The following is a 22,091-nucleotide window of genomic DNA, read 5'->3' as shown; positions in this document are numbered from 1 at the left end:
AAGCAACAAAAAAACTGATATTATGTAACTGTAACAAAGCAATTATAATGAGCTGTTTATTCACCGAGATGAACACCACGACCTTCAAGGTATTTAAGGGTCACGTCGTGATCCTTCTCCGACCCGTCGGGGGGGCTGTTCGATCGCAGGTGATGACCATGATGTTCGAGGTGCAGGACCTGGCCGTGGCGTCTCCGGCCACCGTGTCCCGCTGCGGCATGGTGTACCTGGAGCCCAGCATCCTGGGCCTCACGCCCTTCACCGAGTGCTGGCTGCGGCAGCTCCCCGGCCCGCTGCGACCCCACGCAGAGCAGCTCAGCGCCCTCTTCGCGGCCTTCCTGCAGGTAACGCCGTTCACATCTAGCTTCTGTGCTTCTCCTTGAGGTGAGTTACAAGAGTGTCCCAAGAAACACAGACACACATCCTAATAAGAAACTAGTACACATCTATCATGACCACATCTAGTACGGTTTGTTGCTGAATGTGTTGCTGTTGTAGCCATATTGGATATCCTCTCGGATATTAGTAGGTGATCCTTGGATATCGGCTGAAATGAGAAATTGCTTCTGTGTGTTTCAACAGGACGCCATCACTTTTGTGCACACGTCAGTGAAGGAGGTCATCGCCTCAACAGACAGCAACCTGACCTGTAGCCTCATGAACCTGATGGACTGCTTCTTCAAACCCTTTGTTCCAAAAGAGGTAGGTTTGCAACCCATCTCCGGTTAACTCTGTGCTGTTTAACTGAAAAAGTCCATTCAATGGACATTTATGAAGAGATGATTCTCCAAGCTTGACCTAAAACATATTTGCAAAATAATAGTTGTAAAGTAGTTTTGGTGAACCAGCGATGAGACCATGAGATCATGGTATGTGGTGCATCACAGCGGTGTGAACGAACAACACAAAGAGGATGCTCCACCTTCATCTCCACTCATCTCCTAATGTTTGCTCCTTTGCGCAGGGTGTGAAGCCCCCTCCCCAGCAGACACTCAGCCGCCTGGGGGAGCTGATCCAGCCCTGGTTCATGTTCTCTCTGGTGTGGAGCGTCGGAGCCACCGGAGACGGGGACAGCCGCCAGCGCTTCAGCGCCTGGCTCAGGGGCAGAATGGCTGAGGAGAAGGTCAGTTCACAGTGTGTCAGAGTGGTTTGGACGGCTGAAGGATGTGAAAGGTCTGTTGGAACACTGTCCTCGTACTGACACTGTCTCCTCTAGAGGAACACTGTCCTATACTGACACTGTCTCCTCCAGATGCCCGTGTGTTTCCCAGAGGAAGGCGTGGTCTATGATTACATGCTCGATGACGCAGGGATCTCTAACTTTGTGTTCGGACACGAGGATGACCAAGAGAGAAAGGTATGTCAACTGCATTCACACAAATCGAGACATTAAAGACGAGTGGACGGCCGATACGGTGAGCGGCGTGCTGCTCCTTAGGTGCAGTGGGTGGGCTGGATGGAGCGCGCCCCCACCGTGGTCATCACCAAAGAGACAAGCTATTCGGACATCATCGTTCCCACACTGGACACTGTGAGAACGTCGTTCCTGCTGGACATGCTCCTGGCTAACAGGAAGCCTGTGAGTATTAACGCCTTCTTCTCCAAATGATCCGTGTAAGGGTTAAGCCCCTCCCCCCCCCCAAATTCAAAGATGTTTGAAGGCATTTTAACACCTAAGAAAGATGTGTCATGTGACACACCCCTAGAAGGACGAGATACTCAACTTCTAGGCTATCATAAACATTGTTAGCTAAGCGAAAGACAATTCCAACCCCAAACAAAATAAGAACCATGTAACCAAAATAGTTATGTATTTCAACTGTGCACATACAGCGCAACAGCAATCTTTTTCACGTCATTTGATCTACACAAACTATACATAGATAGCACTATTACATCAAACTATATATAAAAAACTGATACTCCACTGATTCCAGATGGTATACAGATGGTATTCAATCTAAACCATGACATTTATGTCAGGCGGAAATTAAATCTTCCACTTATGCTGTGTGTGTTGACTATTTCACCTGCACAACAATCATCTGCTATCTTTCTTTTGTTACATAGATTACATTACAGCCCTTGCATTTGTGCAGATATACTTACTTTGGGTTATGTTATTTTCAGAAAGAACTTGCTAACTGAACATGTTAACTGACATTTAACCTTGCTGTCTCCAAGAACATTGAAACAACATGACAAGTTCCATCTTTAGGCGAGCTCTGGTCTCAATGGCTCTAGGTCATCTGAACGAAGGAGCTAACGCGTGCGTTGTGATTTATAACCTTTGTTGTGAAGGTCCTGTGTGTTGGTCCCACCGGCACAGGGAAGACCCTGACCATGTCAGACAAGCTGCTCAACAACATGCCCCCTCAGTACATCACACACTTCCTCAATTTCTCGGCCCGCACTTCAGCCAATCAGACTCAAGATTACATCGACAGCAAATTGGACAAGAGGTACTGACCTGCAATATGAACTATCACACAAGCTTCACTTTTATACTCATTATAGTGCAGTACATAAGATGACCTGCAGTCCGACACTACACTCTGTGTGTCTCAGTGGAGTGTGTTTGTTGATGTGTGTGTGTGTGTGTACGTCTGTCAGGCGTAAGGGTGTGTTTGGGCCTCCGCTGGGCAAGAGCTTCATCTTCTTCATCGATGATCTGAACATGCCCATGTTGGAGACCTACGGCGCCCAGCCTCCCATAGAACTGCTCCGCCAGTGGATGGACCACCAAGGCTGGTACGACAGGAAGCTCATAGGTAAGACAGGAAGTTAGACACATTCAGACACAAAAACAGCCGCAATCCCGCGCCAGCCGCTGGGCAACGCGCTGCTGCTGGGGGGCGGGGGGGGGGTCCCTCACCAGGCTGGCCTCACCCACATGTAGGAACACAGCACACACACACACACACACTCTGCTGCAAGGCTGTGGCATTCATGCAGCAGGTCGCATTTAAACCGCCGGCTCGACTGGTCATACTGGCGCTCGCAGACTATGGACTATGGACTATGGACTATGTACCGCTCCAACCCGGTACCCTGCGTCTGGGTGTCAAACATCCAGAACACCCTACCGCCCGCCCCGGCCCCCTTCTGCCTGCAACAAGGAACGGAATGACCTGTTGTGTTCCGTTGTGATTTCTTCCAACACAGGGACCTTCAAAAAGGTGGTGGACATTAACTTTGCGTGTGCCATGGGCCCGCCCGGCGGGGGACGCAACCCGGTGACGCAGCGCTTCACGCGCCACTTCAACATGCTGTCCCTCACCCAGATGGAGGACGCCAGCATGAGGACCATCTTCTCCACCATTCTAGGGAGCTGGATGGGTGAGTAGCGTGTGTGTGTGTGTGTGCGTTTGTGAGTGTGTGCGTGTGTGTGTGTCCGTTCATCCATGCAGAGGTGAAGCAGTTACGAGTCTTGAGGCTTGCACCCTGTCTTGTTTTTTCTCTCCCTTCTAGACGGACAGATGAGTCAGAAGGCACCAGGCGGTAAGGCAGGGAAAGAGAGGAAGCGAGTGAAGTGAGGGCACAGTATTTTAAAATGACGCGAGCCCGTTTCAGCACAGGGCGTTAACCACGTCTGTACTCAATGGCACATGATGGAGGTCTTAGCCGAGCTTTACAATCACTGATCAGTAAAACTCTTACCTTAGACTCAATTATCCGCTCTCTAGACTCTCCCGCGCCCTTCATCTCCTCTGTCTTCATCTTCATCTCTGTGTCTCACTGTGGTTCCCCAGTCCCTGTCAAGCACCTCCAGCCCCTGAACAGTCCTCTAGTAGATGCCACGCTCAAGGTCTACTCCACCATCACCTCTCAGCTCCTGCCAACACCCGCCAAGTCCCACTACACCTTCAACCTGCGGGACCTGTCCAAGGTCTTTCAGGGCGTGCTGATGGCCGAGGCCTCCTCCATAGAGGTACATAGTCTTATCGTTCAAGACTTTATGGTATTTTTTTGTAGGTGCTGGAACGGTTAATGTTAACTAGGTCTGACTCCCAGCTGAAAGGTTATGGGTTCTGACCCCAAGGTCCACAGTATACCTGAAAGAGTCCCTGGTCAAAATGCTTAACCCCTAGCCACTCCTTAAGGCCCTGACACACCAAACCAACAGTCAAAGAACGAACGACGACTGTTGCGTCGCCTCGCATCGCCTGTGTCTTGGCCAAAAAGTTGCACACGAACACACTGCACTACAGCCAACGGCCAACAAGCAAGGTCTGTATTCGTCTTTCAAAAAGGTGTAGCCCAGGAAGGCGGATATATATGAAGATGAAACAAAGCAGCGTTTGTCTACAATTTCACACCACTCTCGCTCTGACGGTTTTGGAATATATTTTTAATCGAGAATATGAGAAAATTATAAATTTTTGTCGGGCCCTCTTGACGATGTGGTCAAAGATGAACAGCCAATCCAAATGACTTCTCAGAAGGCTTGTAACCCCAGTTTCTGCAGGACACACCATAGAAACTAGGGCTACAGATGCTCACTGACAGCACCACTTTCCGCTTTTCCACCGACAGTACCAGCTCAACTCGCCACGACTTAGCGCGGCACGACTCGGTTTGGTTCCAGGCACGTCGCGTTTCCATCTAAAAAAGTACCTCTTCAACGTGGGCGGGTCGTAGAAAAGAACCTCTTCAATGTGGGCGGGTCGTCATTAGGTTTTAATCCCGGGAGACGGGATTCCCGGGAAGTCTGATCAAGACTATTTCCTGATTCCCGGGAAAGGTTATGACGGGAAATGGGAAATAAAATAAAATAAGAAACGCAATGACTGCACGTCTATTGTTGTCATACGGTAACATTGATGGAGGCGAAACTCGAGCCCCGGGAAAGGAACGTCACAAAAACGAAACAGCGAAACGCTGATCCGTGTCCCCCTCGGGAGCGGGTCCGTGGACTCCAGCCACGCCGAACACACACAACCACGCCCGACACACACAACCACGCCGGACACACACAACCACACCGGACACACACAACCACACCCGACACACATAACGACGCGCAGCCTAACTCTAGCCCCGGGAAAGGAGCGACACACAGGGCGAAACGTTGATCAGTGTCCCCCTCGGGAGCGGGTCCGTGGACTCCAGCCACGCCGGACACAACTTAACTTTGAGTGATTATTCCCGTTTGCAGCCGCTGGCCAATCAGTTGCCAGCAGCCTGTTTACGTCATACAAAAGTACCTGCTCAGCTCGCTTGGAACCTCGACGGAGGTGCTACTAAAAAAAGTACCAGGTACCAGGTACTTTTTTTGGCGATGGAAACGCAAAGATTTGAGGCGAGTTGAGCTGGTACTGTCGGTGGAAAAGGGGCAATATTGTCCCACAGCCGACCGCTGGCCCGGTGTGTCAGGGCCTTTAAAGATCCCATATCATGTTTTTTTAAGGGTTAATAATTGCATTTCGGGGTACTACTAGAATAGGGTTACATGCCTGCATGTTAGAAATACCCCTTATTATTCTCACACTGTAAAACCAATTTCAGCTTTTTTCAAAAACGATCTGTATTGTATCATGTTGCTTTAAGGCCGCAGTCCAGAGTAACCCAGTCTGCTGTGATTGGTCAGCATGCTCACTCTGTTGCGATTGGTCGAACGCTTTGGGCGTGTGTCGGCAAATTCACAACCCTGAGAAATTGTAAACATTGCGGGTAGGGAGGCGGGACTTCTGCACTTCAGCACCTCCCACTGCACAGTCTGACGTCACACTATCTCAGAAGTAAAGTTTGAGCGTGAACAAGCTGCCTCCCCTTATTAGGGGCAATCACGGTGGGCGCAAATACTCCCCCTGGCTAGATTTTTCTAGCTAAGCAGACGTAAAACATGTATACGTACGTCATATAATAATCTAAAGCAAAGGGAAAAGTCAGGGTATTTCAGACGCACGTTCAAGTTCAATCAAACAAAATCTAATTACAACGAAAATAGGATTTCTTGTCCTAATTATAACAAAAATATATTAACCTAAGGCGTATGCGTCTTTCAATGTAAATGCAAACGAAAAGGTTCTATTCAAGGGTGTATCTTTGAACGTAATTCTTATAGGCTATTCGTGTTCGTGTTCATGTTCGTGTTCGTGGTCAGAAAGCGATATGGCTCCCGACTGTTGATGGCGTTTTCCTGATGCGGTCCCCTCCTGGACCTCACATCCTGTCCACCTCTATTGAGTTCCAGGAGGCATCTCAAGCCAACGTTAAAGTGCCAGCAGGGGGAGGTCATTTTCAATCAAATAAAATTAAGAATAAATTGGCCCTAGCCTATCACCCCTTTAAAGGAGAACCAAATCCGCTTTGTAACATGCTTCAGCTTTTGTCTGTCAGTTTGGTTTTCCTTTTCATACATAAAATATGTATAAAATAATCTAAATGAATCAAGATTTGTGCGTGTGGCTACTACTACATTGACCAAAAAAAGGTTTTATATTATTGAAGTTTGATTTACTAGTTATTAACTCCAGCAACTCCATGATCTCCACCAGGACAAAGCGCAGCTGCTTCAGCTCTGGTACCACGAGAGCTGCCGCGTGTTCCAGGACCGCCTGGTCAGTCCCCAGGACCGGGACTGGTTCGACCGGCTCCTGCAGACCTGCATGGAGGAGCTGGGCTGCAGCATGGAGGAGGTGGTGCCCTCCAGACCGGTCCTGTACGGAGACTTCATGACCCCCGGCACGGACAACAAGGTCTACGCCCCCATGGACGACAAGGAGAAGGTATGAGCTCCCGTGTCTGGTCCTGCTCAAATAGGATTAGCAGCTTCTGAAACAAGCAAACCAGTATTCGGTTTTGGGTCTGTAGTATGGTGACAACAAACTGTGGCGAGCTAAGATCTACTGGTTTAGGTTGCATCAAGGATCCTATATCACTTCCTTCCCCCTCTTGACAAATCACATCAACGCATAATCATAATAAACATGTTTTAATATTCTACATATAAATAATTATTCAATAAATACTATGTTACAATTCACAGGGAAATGTATGGTTACAACATAAACATATCCCGTATCACAACCGCCAATGTCATTCTATCTTAAGTTGCATGCCACCAGAATCAGAATGACTTTTATTTCATCTTATTGTACAGTAGGTACACAAGAGTAAAAGTATTAGGCTTGGTTCCTCAACAGCCACATAGCAGTAACAAAAAGTAATACAAGCTAAAGTAAATAAAGACAAGTCAAAAAGATGTAAAAATAAGTAGCAGAAGTGGTAGTGGTACCAGCCATGGTTGATTGTCGTGCAAAAATGCTGTGCAAATTACAGAAATATGTATGTAATTAATCTGTGGTTGTAGTGTGCGTGGGGTTGGTTTGGGGGTGGTGGGTTCCTCCAGGTGGTGGTGTAGTGTGGGTTGGTTTGGGGGTGGTGGGTTCCTCCAGGTGGTGTAGTGTGGGTTGGTTTGGGGGTGGTGGGTTCCTCCAGGTGGTGTAGTGTGGGTTGGTTTGGGGGTGGTGGGTTCCTCCAGGTGTTGTAGTGTGGGTTGGTTTGGGGGTGGTGGGTTCCTCCAGGTGGTGTAGTGTGGGTTGGTTTGGGGGTGGTGGGTTCCTCCAGGTGGTGTTGTAGTGTGGGTTGGTTTGGGGGTGGTGGGTTCCTCCAGGTGGTGTTGTAGTGTGGGTTGGTTTGGGGGTGGTGGGTTCCTCCAGGTGTTGTAGTGTGGGTTGGTTTGGGGGTGGTGGGTTCCTCCAGGTGTTGTAGTGTGGGTTGGTTTGGGGGTGGTGGGTTCCTCCAGGTGGTGTAGTGTGGGTTGGTTTGGGGGTGGTGGGTTCCTCCAGGTGGTGTTGTAGTGTGGGTTGGTTTGGGGGTGGTGGGTTCCTCCAGGTGTTGTAGTGTGGGTTGGTTTGGGGGTGGTGGGTTCCTCCAGGTGGTGTTGTAGTGTGGGTTGGTTTGGGGGTGGTGGGTTCCTCCAGGTGGTGTTGTAGTGTGGGTTGGTTTGGGGGTGGTGGGTTCCTCCAGGTGGTGTTGTAGTGTGGGTTGGTTTGGGGGTGGTGGGTTCCTCCAGGGCTGCTTGGGGGAAAAAAACTGTTGGTCATCCTCTGGGTTTCGGCCCCGAGGCGTCGGTACTGTTTCCCAGACGACAGTAGCTCAAACACTTTCCGGGGTGGCTGGGGTCCCTCATGATTCTGAGGGCCTTCTTGACACACCGGGGGCCTCGAAGGGGAAGATGTACGTCGTTGAAGACGCTTTGCTTCCTCCTCCCCAGCTGGTGAGCGCGATGCAGGAGTACATGGAGGACTACAACCAGGGCAGCACCAGCAGGATGCGGCTGGTGCTCTTCATGGACGCCGTGCAGCACGTGTGCGCCATCAGCCGCATCCTGCGCCAGCCGCTGGGCAACGCGCTGCTGCTGGGGGTGGGGGGCAGCGGGCGGCAGTCCCTCACCAGGCTGGCCTCCCACATGTAGGAACACAGCCACTTCCACACCATTGACACCGAAGCCGTGGTACCCTGCAGGCTCTAAACAAATTGACTGAAACTGGATTGGCTCTTATACACTTAAATTAGTGCGTAAAGATGAAATATTTGTCACCTCTCAGGCTTTTGGTTATGAGCTGATGCAGAATTTCTCCTTATTGTGGTGGTCTGTGTGTGTGTGTGTGTGTGTGTGTGTGTGTGTGTGTGTGTGTGTGTGTGTGTGTGTGTGTGTGTGTGTCTGCCCCTCAGATCGGATTATACCTGTTTCCAGATTGAATTGTCTAAGAACTATGGTCAGACCGAGTGGAGGGAAGACATCAAGGGCATCATGCTGAAGGCCGGCCTGACCAACCAGCAGATCACCTTCCTGTTCGTAGACACACAGGTGTGTGTGTGTGTGTGTGCTGTGTGCGCACATGCATTCATGTGTGTGTGTGTGTGTGTGTGTGTGTTTCTTTTTTGTAATGCAGGCTAACAACACTGACTAATTGTGACGCAAAACAACTTAGCTAAGTGATAAAAAGCCCTTTTTCTCATTGACGGGCGGACCGGTCCCAGATATGCCTTTCAGCCTGTCCAGGGGTGACGCGTGTCTCTGCTGATCCCCCCCCCCAGATAAAGAGCGAGTCGTTCTTGGAGGACGTGAACAGCATCCTGAACTCCGGAGACGTGCCCAACCTGTACGCGTCGGACGAGCAGGAGCGGATCCTCTGCGCCATGAAGCCGGCGGTGCAGGCCGCCGGCCAGCAGCCCACCAAGGCCAACCTGATGTCCGCCTACACCAAGAGGGTCCGCAGCAACGTCCACACGGTGCTCTGCATGAGGTGAGCCGCTCCCATCAGCGCGGCCCGTGACGCTGGTCTTTTGGTTGTGTTGACTCAGCGTGACGGTCCTGAGAGGAGGAGTCGACTCCTCCTCACGTTCCTCTCTCTCAAGGGTCACGGTTCAAAGGGCTTCATCGGCGTGGAAAATGTACATTTCTGTTGCCAAGGCGTCAACACTTCAACAAGATAGAACATTAGATCCAAAATCCATTTTCTAAAAATAAAATAAACGTAATAAAAATGTTAATGTACATTTACAATGAAAAGTAAGACTATGACCTTAGACCATGTGGTAATTGCTAGAATCTGATGATTTATCTTCAACTATCTCGTCTATATCTCTCTCTCTCTCTCTCTCTCTCTCTCTCTCTCTCTCTCTCCCTCTCTTTCGCTATCTCTCTATCCTTCTCTCTCTCTCTCTCTCTCTCTTTACATTGCCAAAGCAGGTGAACAATAAAGAGGTCAAAGTATAAAATGTTAAATACAAAATATATATACATATCAGATGTTAGAATATTAAGTACTCAATATATAAAAAGTAAAATGTGGGATATTATAAAAATTCCGGTATCTCCTATAAAAAGATAAATTAAAGATACCCTCTAAATACACAGTATTTACAATATGGAGGACGTGTGCAATAGTGCAATCACTGTTGAAAAAGTGAGTCCAGGGGGATGAGTCTGTTTATGGGGAGTTTGAGGTCCTGCTCTCATCACAGGTGACAATTCTGGCTGCTGTGATCGCACATTGTTGTACTTCTCCCAACAGGTATGGCAGTTTTTTAGCATCTGGACAGTTTGTTAGCATCTTTGTAATCTGTAAGAAGTGTGTGTTCATGGTGTCTTGGTATGACTGGCAGGAAGGATAGGAAGTTAGGAAGTGCAGCTCTGTTTCTAGTTGGTTTAGTGTGCAGTGGGAGCACAGTCAGTCTTCTCTGGGGAGCCAGGTCTGTCTGTGGCGTCCCTTCTCCATGGCCAGGCTGTGTTCGTTGAGTCTGTACCTGGTAAAGGATTTCCTTAGTTTTCAGGTATTCTGTAACTTATGCTCTGTTAATGGACAAATAGCATGCCAATTGACTCTGGTTTTCGGTGGACTCTTTCCAATGTGCCAAATATTTGTCCTTATAATTTGGTTTGACCTGTGGTGGTGGTTGTTGTGTGTTGGACAGTCCCAGGACAAGCCGGCTAAGGGGACACTTTTCTGGGTGTAACTCTGGGTGAGAGCCTTGTTGTGGAGTGTGTTGCTGTCGCTTTCCTTAAGGTGGTTATAAAATTTTAGCTCTCTCTTCTGAATTTTTATAACGATTGGTTATCGTCGTAATTCTGCTCTACATGCATTATTTGATGTTTTTCTTTGGGCCTTTAGTATTGATTTGCAGAATTCTGCATGTAGAGTCTCAATTTGATGTTTGTCCCATTTTGTTAAATCTTGGTTAGTGAGTGGGCCCCAGACCTCACTGCCGTAGAGCGCAATGGGCTCTATCACTGTGTCAAAGATTTATAGCCAGATCTTAATTGATATGTCTAGTTCGATGTTTCTTTTTATGGCACAAAAGGCCCTCCTTGCCTTGTCTCTCAGGTCATTCACAGCTTTGTTGAGGTTTCCTGTGGTGTTCATGTTTATCTCTCTCTCTCTCTCTCTCTCTCTCTCTCTCTCTCTCTCTCTCTCTCTCTCTCTCTCTCTCTCTCTCAGTCCCATCGGGGAGGTGTTCAGGGCCCGGCTCAGGCAGTTCCCCTCCCTGGTGACCTGCTGCACCATCGACTGGTTCAGCGCTTGGCCCCAGGAGGCCCTGCAGTCGGTGGCCACCTCCTTCCTCAGTGAGCTCCCCGAGCTGGAGGCCAGCCCGGAAGCCATGATAGGACTGGTATGGATGGCTGTGTGTGTGTGTGTGTGTGTGTGTGTGTGAGAGGGATAAGGGGCTCTTCTGACAATATCAAAGTCAGCAATTGTTTAGGAATTGTTTCCTTCAACCCAATCAACATCGGTATGTAATGTTAATGTCCCGGACGAAGTATACGCATTATACCACACTTTCCTTGGCTATGAATTTGGCTATCAGGGGCCCATACGTGGGGCCCTCATGGGGCCCTTAATGCCCAGAGTACTCCGGCCTCTGACCACGTTCTCCCCGGTCCCCAGACCTCCATGTGCGTGAGGATTCACCAGGCGGTGGCCAAGAAGTGCGAGCAGTACCTGGCCGAGCTGTCACGCCACAACTACGTCACGCCCAAGAGCTACCTGGAGCTGCTCAGCGTCTTCTCCTCTCTCATCGGGCGCAAGAAGCAGGAGCTCCACAGCGAGAGGCAGCGCATGAAGACCGGCCTGGACAAGGTCCGGCCTCACTGAAGCTCTGCACTGCATCACATGTTTCCTCTCGTGTCGTTATGCCCTTCATATTTATTACTGCAGTAAACAGTCTTTCCTAGTTCAGTAGTGGCAGGCCCAAGTTCTTACCTAGCGTCTTTGGATTCAGATTTAGAATAAGAGTAATCTCTAAAGAAAGGACTTTCTAAAAAATAAGATAAAATAGATATGAGTCGAAATACAAAACACTAAGTATACATAAATATAATCAAATATACATCAAATACATCAAATATACATAAGTGGCTCAAGAAGGGTATGTATATCGCGCATGTGATATTGACCATTGAAAATGTTGAGCTATTACATGTATATTTAAATATGAACTGCTTGCTGCTTGAGTGTCCCTGCTTGGGAGAGTTGTTGTACGAGCGGCTGTGACGCGCTGTGGGTCTCCTCAGCTCCTCAGCACGGCCGAGGACGTGAGCAAGATGCAGGAGGACCTGGAGGACATGGGGCCTCTTCTGGAGGAGGCGGCCAGAGACACGGAGGTCACCATGCAGCAGATCAAGGTCGGAGGGCGGCAGATACCACCGCACACTCACTATCCTGAGGGTCTTGTTTTAGGTCTGCTGCATAGTTTGGTGCTGTATAAATCGCGTCAAATTCACCTTTGTAAAAAAGAATGTAAGTGTCTGTGTCTTGAGCGTTCCTATGGACTAGGTTGCCCTGCTGTGTGTGCGTGTGCGTGACACTGACACCCCAGTTCTTGCGGGATAAATGAACTTTGTGTATTTTTTCTTCATCCAGTAGATAATCAGGTCACGGCAATATGAACGAAAAACAAAAAGTCTGGATGGACATAACGACAGGTGTGTAGCTGTGCCAGTGAGAGGGTGAGTGACATGTGACATTGTGACACCTGCTCCGACCAGGAAGACACGGTGGTGGCGGAGGAGACGCGCACGGCGGTGCAGGCTGAAGAGGCCAAGGCCCTGGAGAAGGCCCAGGTGGCGGGCGCCATCGCGGAGGACGCCCAGAAGGACCTGGACGAGGCACTGCCTGCGCTGGACGCCGCCCTCACCAGCCTCAAATCACTCAACAAGAACGACGTCACTGAGGTCAGGTGGCAACTCCGCGTGGCGTCAGATAGATGATCTTCATTGTGACCGGTTGAATATACAGATCCCTCTGTAGGTGCGTGCGATGCAGCGGCCTCCGCATGGTGTGAGGCTGGTGGTGGAGGCGGTGTGCATCATGAAGGGCATCAAGCCCAAGAAGGTAGCAGGCGAGAAGCCAGGAACCAGGGTGGACGACTACTGGGACCCGGGAAAAGCTCTGCTCCAAGACCCGGGCAAGTTCCTGGATGGCCTCTTTAAGTTTGATAAGGTAGGGAAACAATGACACCATCGCTTATTCATTTCTTTGTTCATTCAGTTGTGGGCCAGGACTGTGTGGTGGGTATGGTGTTCATAGCACTAGAAGGTACCCAACGGAAGGTCCTGGATTTAATCCCCAATGCTCAATGTAGGCATCCTTAAGCAACATGCCTACCCCCTAATTTTTGATGAGAAAATTCTTCTCCTTAAGGAAATGTGTCTCAAATCCCACTGGAGCTTTGGATAAAAGTGTCTGCTAAAGGACTAAATACTAAAGGGCTGTTGAGCGCCAACATATGTGTACTCCTAAATGTGATCATTTTCCCACAGGAGAACATTCCAGATTCTGTGATCAAGCTGGTGCAGCCGTACATCGATAATGAGGAGTTCCAGCCCGCCTCCATCGCTAAGGTGTCCAAGGCCTGCACCTCCATCTGCCAGTGGGTGCGCGCCATGCACATGTATCACTTCGTGGCCAGGGCTGTGGAGCCAAAACGGGTAGGACCTGGAGCTCACACGCCCCCGAGAGCGGGGGCGACGCTGATGCCACGCCGCTCCTAGCACGCCGCTTGTCATCTAACTCAACGTCCGACCTGTGCCTGTTGTCACAGCAAGCGCTGAAAGGCGCCCAGGAGGACCTGGAGGCCACCCAGCTCATCCTGGACGACGCCAAGGCCAAGCTGTCGGCGGTGGAGGAGGGCATCGCCACCCTGCAGGCCAAGTACCACGACTGCCTGGCCAAAAGGGACGAGCTGCAAGCCAAGTGTCTGCTGTGTGAGGGTCGCCTGGTCCGAGCAGACAAGGTCTGATATGTACAGAAGTAAAGTCGCTATGTAGTCTAAGAGTAATGAAGCAGTACTTACACGCCATGTGTGGAATAATTTGGCAAAACCGGGAAAGTGTTCCCTTAGATTTTTTTTTACAATAATTGCGAATGAAAATCTGAATCTGGAGACGAATGTGTAAATAATGAGGAAATTGAATGCAGCATTCAGACACGCCCCGTTGAGTAGGAGAGGCCTTCATTTCAGTGTTCACTGGGACAATCTTGACTTCCTCTTTAGCTGATCGGAGGACTGGCAGACGAGAAGGTGCGCTGGAAGGAGACGGTGAAGCACCTGGACTACATGGTCAACAATGTATCCGGAGACGTGCTGCTGTCTGCGGGCTACGTGGCCTACCTGGGGCCCTTCACTGTGAGTCTGAGGTACCTGGCTACGGGGCCTACCTGGGGCCCTTCACTGTGAGTCTGAGGTACCTGGCTACGGGGCCTACCTGGGGCCCTTCACTGTGAGTCTGAGGTACCTGGCTACGGGGCCTACCTGGGGCCCTTCACTGTGAGTCTGAGGTACCTGGCTACGGGGCCTACCTGGGGCCCTTCACTGTGAGTCTGAGGTACCTGGCTACGGGGCCTACCTGGGGCCCTTCACTGTGAGTCTGAGGTACCTGGCTACGTGGCCTACCTGGGGCCCTTCACTGTGAGTCTGAGGTACCTGGCTACGGGGCCTACCTGGGGGCCCTTCACTGTGAGCCTGAGGTACCTGGCTACGGGGCCTACCTGGGGCCCTTCACTGTGAGTCTGAGGTACCTGGCTACGGGGCCTACCTGGGGCCCTTCACTGTGAGGATCTAAGGATCAAGGATCTAAAGTGGCTTCATCTGCTGAACTCCTTATGTCATTGAAAATCATACTTTTTTAATAGAAATTGTGGGGAAATTGTCGTTCATTAAATGCACACACGCCCTCATCATTTCATTTTATTTGTAACGTATGCACAATGTTTGGGAAGATCTAATAAGTTAGTACAATACAAATTGAAAAATTGATTGAATGAAACAAAACTTAAACCAAATTTCACACACACACACACACACACACACACACACACACACACACACACACACACACACACACACACACACACACACACACACACCAACACACACACCAACGCACTCCAACACACACATACACATTTAAAAAGCAGACACACACAAATTCTCCCCGACACACATCAAGACTTGATCTTGAGTCGTGTGCGAGAGCAGTAAGCCCCTGGCCTGTGTTGTCCCTGACCTTGACCTCTGACCTCAGGGCGAGTACCGCGCGGCCATGGCGGAGGAGTGGCTGCATGGCTTCAGAGAGCTCAGCGTCCCTCACACGCAGGACCCCAGCCTCATCAGCACCCTGGGAGACCCCGTCAAGATCCGCTCCTGGCAGGTCAGTCACCGCCCTACAAGACCCCCAGAGCACAACAAGACCCCCACTCATCATCTGCTAGTGTGTGTTCTGGGTGACTCTTATCTTTACTTCTGCATGTATTCATTAATTCATTGGGGGTCCTACGAAATCCGTAGGAACCCTAGTGTTTTCGTTATTATTATTATTATTTTCCTGACTTTTTGGCTCCAAAAGTTATAATTGTTAAGTTCATTTGGCAGGCTTCTAGAACACGTAAAATGAGTAAAGGAATCAAAAGATGGGCCAGAATAACACATAGGTGGCGCTATAACAAGGTCTGGAAGTTCAGAAGTTCATTTCAACAGGCAGCCTTTACCACTAGGAAGGTGCAATATGCATGAAACTTGTTATACATGCACCATTCGTCATGATGAATAACTTTCAAATCGCGACCCATATGGTCAGACCATTTGGATTGAATGCAATGGTTACAACTTGACCAAACACCCACACTTCAAAAGATTTGGTTCTGGAACTTGTAAAAGCTGCAAACTCGGCACACGTGTACCAGGTGACTGTGGGATCATATGGTGTCAAATTCATAGCAATAAGGCCAAAGACGGCAGAGATATACATTTTATAGTGAGATGTACACACATCTCCGATGTTTAAACAGCTCTCACATTGCAAATGTCCGTTTTGACAGTGGGCTTTGACAAAGTATGCTTTAGAAACATGATTGTTTTGATATATTAACTTCCGGTAAACCAGTTATTAAGGCATACCAATGCCATATTACCATACCGACCAAGCTCACCATACCTCCATGTACGGAAGTCTTCTGGGGCGGCATTAGCTGAGGAGGTAGAGCGGGTTGGCCAACCACAAGGTTGCAGGTTTGATCCCCGGCTCCTCCTAGCTGAGTGTCGTGGTGTCCCTGAGCGAGACGCCTCACCCTAATTGCTCATGAAGAGCTGGCTGTTGCCCTGTGTGGTGTACTCCGCCGTCGGTGTGAGAATGGGTGAATGTCAGTCAACACTGTAAAGCGCTTTGGATAAAAGCGCTATATAAATGAGGACCATTCACCATTTACTTCTATTCCTCAAAATATATTCTAATCTGCTTTTCTGAGTCTATATGTTAATGTAGTGTAGTGGTATTGCGTCCGACCGATGACCATCAGGGCGCTGGTTCAAGACCAACGTCAAAAAAGCATTCTGTGAGAAATGGCATGATGTCATCTGAAGTTTACCATCATGTATACGTTAGGCGGTCATACAGTCCTATGGGCAGTCATACAGTAGGACCCTTTCATGGTTGCTTGCAAAATTATTAGGGTGCGAAGGTAACCTATTGTTGTTCGTTTTATTATTATTCTGCCACGTTTGACTTACACAGCCTAAACCGCTCGCACACTAAAGGTGGCACTATAGCAACAGTCCAAAAAAAATTTGAACAAGCATATCTCATAAATGTTTTAACTTACAGTCATGAAACTTTGTTCACACATGCATATCCTTACGCTGAACGAATATGCCTCAAGAACCTATGACTTTATTTGGATAGATTTTCGACTATTTGTTAAAAACACTAAATTCCCTAAGGATCCTAGGTTTTTTTACGTAGACAAAAATCCTTTGCCACATATCATCTATGGACCAATGTCTTTAATCTGACATAAAAGAAAGTCTTTCAAATAAAGAATAAAGCACCCAGGAGCCATTGACTTTTAAAAGGGGTATGGTTTAAACGTGAAAAGACTTAAATGGTTATATCAATATCAAAATGGACTCCTATGATCTTGAGCCCAATACAAATTCTAAACAAGAAAAAGTCAACATATTTTGAAATAGGGCTTGGCATCTAAATGGGCGTAGCCTGTGACTAAAATCACCACAGTTCATAGACGGAATGTTTGATTTGAGCGTGACCAACTTATTGGCTGTTGGGGACCAAAGTTCCAACTGCTCAAGTAAGATGAAGTCAATTGATAAAACAATTGACGCCAGAGGCTAAAAATCGTCCAAATTTTACTTAACGCCAAAAGGCAGGGTTACCTTAACCCAATCATCATCAAACTTGGTATAGTCAAAGGCACATGGGTCAAGATGAAACTCTCCAAATTGTATCTAAATCGGACTATAGGGAGTGGTAAAACAATTAACTGAAAATGCAAACTCTCCAAATTGTACCCAGATCGGGCAATAGGGGGCGCTATATCAATTAACTGAAAATGCAGACTTTGGACGGCCCTATTTTCTGATCCCTTTCTTCTACAGTCATGAAATCTTGTAGACATTTGTATCTTCCTATGTTGAGCAAATGTTCTTAGGGAAGCCAGAAACTGTAACAAAATGGCAGCTGGATGTCCAAATTAGCCCAATCAATGTTAGGTGACTAAATGCGGGGTGAACTTGAGTCAATCATCACCAAACTTGGTGTTCTTAAAGAAGCATAGGTCAAGGTTAACCAGGCTAAAGTTCATCAAAATAGGACAATAGCGCTAAAGCGATCAATTGAAAACTTTAAAGACATACATACCTCCTCAGCCTTTTGACGTACGGTCATGAAAGTTTGTTCGCCCATCAACAGATCCAAGCTGAGGCTATTCCAGAGTTGTCAACCATATGCAAACAAAAGAGGTCTTAATTGTCTTCATCAGGGTCTTTATGGTCTGCGTCACGGTCTTAATGGTCAATCAGGGTCTTTATGGTCTGCGTCACGGTCTTAATGGTCAATCAGGGTCTTTATGGTCTGTGTCACGGTCTTAATGGTCAATCAGGGTCTTTATGGTCTGTGTCAGGGTCTTAATGGTCAATCAGGGTCTTCATGGTCTGTGTCAGGGTTTTAATGGTCAATCAGGGTCTTTATGGTCTGTGTCAGGGTCTTAATGGTCAATCAGGGTCTTAATGGTCTGACAGGGTCTTATTGGTCAGATTTAGCCTTGGCACCCGTACAATGCTGCTTGCAGCTTTAATTGCAATATTGCAGCTGTTGTTATTGTGCGTTTGTCTTCATATATGTGGTTCAGCGTGTGTCTTTAATTTACGCACGCACACACATGCAACTACACACACACACACACACACACACACACACACAGTTGTGTGTTTCCCTATTGTTTTACATACAACTTTGACAACATGCCAATGGCAATGTAAAATAAAGGAATCTAAAAATGGTATATAAACAGATTGAAATATATCATTCGATCAGAATCAGTCCGAATTGCTTTTATTGCATTGCACAGCATTTATAAAACATGTATAATCGGTAGGCCTTTCAGAAAACACATTGGCCCAGGTAACAGTGTTACTACTGGTACCACCGGGTGTGAGTGTTCCGAGCCATTTTATAAATCTGCCTCTTCTGACGTCACAAGTGGAGGTCCAGTTGATTTTGGACCGGTTGACGCAGTGGCGGTGATATCTGAGAGAAGGTGAAGATAGTGAGACAAATCATTAGGACGGTCTGATCTCTTCCATTTCCTCTCAGCTGCCCGCAACTCTGCTCTAGAAGTCCGCAGAGATTCAGACAGCCAAGGTGGAGGGGGTGAGGATCGTGCAGGTCTGGAGTGGAGGGGACAGAGGGAGTCCAAGGAGGAGGAGAGGGAGGATAGCATGGTGTCAGAGGATTCCTCAGCGGATAGTCGGGAGAATTGTTCGACAGAAGGTAGTGAGGACAGAACAGTTGAGGCAAATGCAGAAGGAGAGAGAGAGATCTCAGGTCACGGCGGCTGGTGACAGTGTGAGGGGTAGAGAGGGAGGGAGGGAGGGAGAGGACTTCAGGGGGAGAGAAAAAGCAACAAGGTGATGGTCAGACACAGGGAGCGGGGTGACAGAGAGAGCCGAGGTACTGCGGGACCTTGAGAATATCAGGTCACGGTGGTTCTCGGCCCTGTGTGTGGGAGAGTGTTAAATCAAAGGTGGCCAAAAAGTTGGTCAGTTCAGGTGAGCGCTAAGAGGTGCAAAAGATCTGTGCACCCAAGGATGTGCAGAGGTGTTAATTGACGTCCCTGTCATGGCAACTCAAATGCAGTAGGTGAAAGAGTTGGTACTTAGTCAGACATGGTTCATCATAATGATAACAGCAGTGGCACTTAATGTACGTACTTATTGTATGTCTGTACGTCCTGGCACTTAATATACGCACTTATTGTATGTTTGTACGTCCTGGCACTTTTTAAGTCGCTTTGGATAAAAGCGACTGATAAACGCCCTGAATTTTGAATGTAAATGTTATAGGATTTAAGCGGTAGTTAAGTTAAGTACCAACCCGAAACGGCTAAATCGTGCTATAGAAATAGTAATCCAATGCTATACCGTCCTGGCCAATACTTACGGATGACTTTGATGTGGATCTTAACGGGGGTGTCATGGCCGTTGATTGACAGGGTGTAGTCCCCACTCATTGACTCAGTCACACCGATGAGGGTCAGATCTCCGTTGATGGGGTCCACAAATATGCAATCTACAAATATAAGTCATCATCATCATCATCATCATTATTATTATTATTATTATTATTATTATTATTATTTTATTATTATTATTATCCCACTTTTTCAAATGTATGAAAAAGAGTCAAATGGATAGACTAAGGAAGATAGTGATGATGGACTGTAAAAAGCGCTCTGGTTGGCTTAGGATATATCCAATGAGGCACAATCAGCAGAGCTAGGAGATAGATAGATAGATAGATAGATATAAACTTTATTTATCCCTAGGGGAAATTCAGGGTCCAAGTAGCTTAGAGACATAGATACATCACACATAACATACACATACAACATACAACAAGCAGGATTGCAAAAAAAGGTTTCTAGAATACAATCAACAAATAAGAATAAAGATACTATACACTAGACAATAAGGTTAAAGATACTAAGAGAAAGATACTAAGTAACAGACAACAAACAAACAAGGTCCACATTAATGTGCTGAGGCAGTGTGATAAGGGTGACAGGGCAGGGACTAACCCTACAAGCACTCCCACATGTAACTTTTGGCTTTATGCTATTCTTCTTGTATATTGTTTCCCTGCATATACATTTTTTATATTTTTTGCATTTTCATTTAATATTTAGCATTTTGTGCTTTTGCACATATATACTTGTTGTTTTTTACTCGTGCAACATGTCTGTTCCATCATTCGGACCGGTAAGATCTCTCAACTTACCTTTAAAGACACCGAAGGCGGTTGTGGTCTGCCCGGTCAACTGCACAAAGAGGTCGCCATTGTGGCGCCACTCAACACTAGTGAGGTCGTTGCCTCGATGCCCGGTTGGAAGGGTCACATTGCTGCCAACTTCGCAATAAAGAGGTCCTAAAAAGACAAAAAAAACAGCATGAGCAAAAGTGGCGTTTGGTGTTAGGCCTACAAAAGGGTAGTGTGAGTGTGCAAGTAATTGCCACGACGACAAAGTCAAAGGGTTTTATTGTCTTCTGTCATTTAAAAAGTGGGTCATCGCCAAAAGTAAAATATTTGACAAGGTGACATATTATACCACCAGGTGTGAGTGTGATTAGCCGTGGATAGATCAGTCCACCAGCCTACCCAGTGGACTGTAGAAAATGTTGCTCATCTGTCCATCATCTAGGTGGACACGTCCACTTGTGATGTCAGAAGAGGCTGATTTTCAAAACAGCTTGTAACGGCTAATCACACTCACAACTGGTGCCATGTGGGGGTAAATTCAAAGAAAGCATTATTTGAATGCAGTGACCTTTTCCAAATAGTCTTATTTATTTGCTTAAGGTAACTTTAAACAATATAAACCCAACCAAATTAAGTGTATTATTCAGAACCTTGTCTCACACATACACACAGACACACACACAGACGGTGCAGTGAAATGAAATTCCTGAACTTCCTGAAATGGCCGATGTTACCTACGTGCATTTCACGTAGGTAAAACGCAGGTCAGTGCTGACGTGTACTTTTAATTTTGTATCTTGTATTGTTGCCGCTATGTGGCTACAGTTCGCTAACTGGCGCAGTCTGCTCCACAATAAACGCTCACCCCATCCCAAAATATGAGAGTCGTTAGCAAGATTGTATTATAATTAATACGACAATACAATGTTACTCACCTTCAGGCTTTTCCTTATCATTCAAGACCAAGAAGAAGTTCAGAAACACTAGACTTACGAAGACATACTTCAGTGAATGCATGGTAATACAAGAGATCAATGAATGGATCAATGAATTTATAAAAGGCACGGTTAATTCGAGTTTAACAAAGTTTTCCTCTGCGAACCACTCTTACTACTTTCTCAGCACAGTCGGAAAATGAAGGTGAACAAAACTACAATTCCGGTGGTGTCGCAGGTCGCCAAGGTATAGGCACGCCCACGCGAGCTAAGAGATGCCTACTGGGCCAAAAATATCGCCTCCGCGCGTAGATATATTCTCCATGAGTAAAAAACTTTTCATATTTGTATGTGTGCCACGTGTAAAAACTTTGTAAAAACTTGGGTTATCTTATATCAAATAATTGAAATATATTTTTTACTGTCCTCTCTACCTGTCCCCTCAGTCCTGTCCTCTTCATGTCTATCGGGTTCACCAGCAGCATCAGACAGGCTGGACTGCTGCTCTGAGGCTACCAAATATTCACATTTACATATATTGATGAAAATATGTGTACATGAAATATGTTGTCCAGTTTTTCTCTTCAGCGTCGGACTGGCTTCACTTGTCGATTCTGTTGATTATTTCTCTTCTGTTACCGCTCAAGAAAAGACGCAACATGACAAATAATTGGGAGGGGTGAACTACCGTACATTGTATAATCCATATTTTATATACTGCGATGCTGGGGTTGAAATGTCAGATGAATTAAGAACGTCTACTTTAGGAAACGATAAAATAGTAAAAAAAATAAAAATTTCTTTCACCCAAATGGCCCAAATTACATTTGAAAGTGGGCCGGTACGTCCTGATGCCCATCCCGGGCGTGTTGACA

At 47.2% G+C, this 22,091-nt stretch overlaps 1 protein-coding gene across 1 annotated transcript in view; it reads left to right on the top strand.

The window, feature by feature from the left end:
* Positions 1–22,091, top strand: part of dnah1 (dynein, axonemal, heavy chain 1) — a gene marked incomplete at both ends in the record, with an annotated part of 65,869 nt that overhangs the window by 23,695 nt on the left and 20,083 nt on the right. Inside the window, 22 exons of the mRNA XM_084463485.1 lie at positions 150–344; positions 583–702; positions 965–1,123; positions 1,253–1,357; positions 1,439–1,579; positions 2,302–2,462; positions 2,614–2,771; positions 3,166–3,339; positions 3,753–3,931; positions 6,501–6,731; positions 8,222–8,418; positions 8,683–8,818; positions 9,049–9,257; positions 10,953–11,124; positions 11,400–11,591; positions 12,026–12,136; positions 12,500–12,685; positions 12,762–12,953; positions 13,274–13,441; positions 13,555–13,746; positions 14,008–14,139; positions 15,038–15,163. Of these exons, the coding sequence (XP_084319611.1) occupies positions 150–344; positions 583–702; positions 965–1,123; positions 1,253–1,357; positions 1,439–1,579; positions 2,302–2,462; positions 2,614–2,771; positions 3,166–3,339; positions 3,753–3,931; positions 6,501–6,731; positions 8,222–8,418; positions 8,683–8,818; positions 9,049–9,257; positions 10,953–11,124; positions 11,400–11,591; positions 12,026–12,136; positions 12,500–12,685; positions 12,762–12,953; positions 13,274–13,441; positions 13,555–13,746; positions 14,008–14,139; positions 15,038–15,163 (3,636 nt within the window). The remainder of the gene's footprint in view (positions 1–149; positions 345–582; positions 703–964; positions 1,124–1,252; positions 1,358–1,438; positions 1,580–2,301; positions 2,463–2,613; positions 2,772–3,165; positions 3,340–3,752; positions 3,932–6,500; positions 6,732–8,221; positions 8,419–8,682; positions 8,819–9,048; positions 9,258–10,952; positions 11,125–11,399; positions 11,592–12,025; positions 12,137–12,499; positions 12,686–12,761; positions 12,954–13,273; positions 13,442–13,554; positions 13,747–14,007; positions 14,140–15,037; positions 15,164–22,091) is intronic.

The sequence above is a fragment of the Micromesistius poutassou genome (assembly GCF_964030765.1).
Source record: "Micromesistius poutassou genome assembly, chromosome: 2".
NCBI classification, from domain to species: domain Eukaryota; kingdom Metazoa; phylum Chordata; class Actinopteri; order Gadiformes; family Gadidae; genus Micromesistius; species Micromesistius poutassou.
This window is presented reverse-complemented; position numbering and strand designations above follow the sequence as displayed.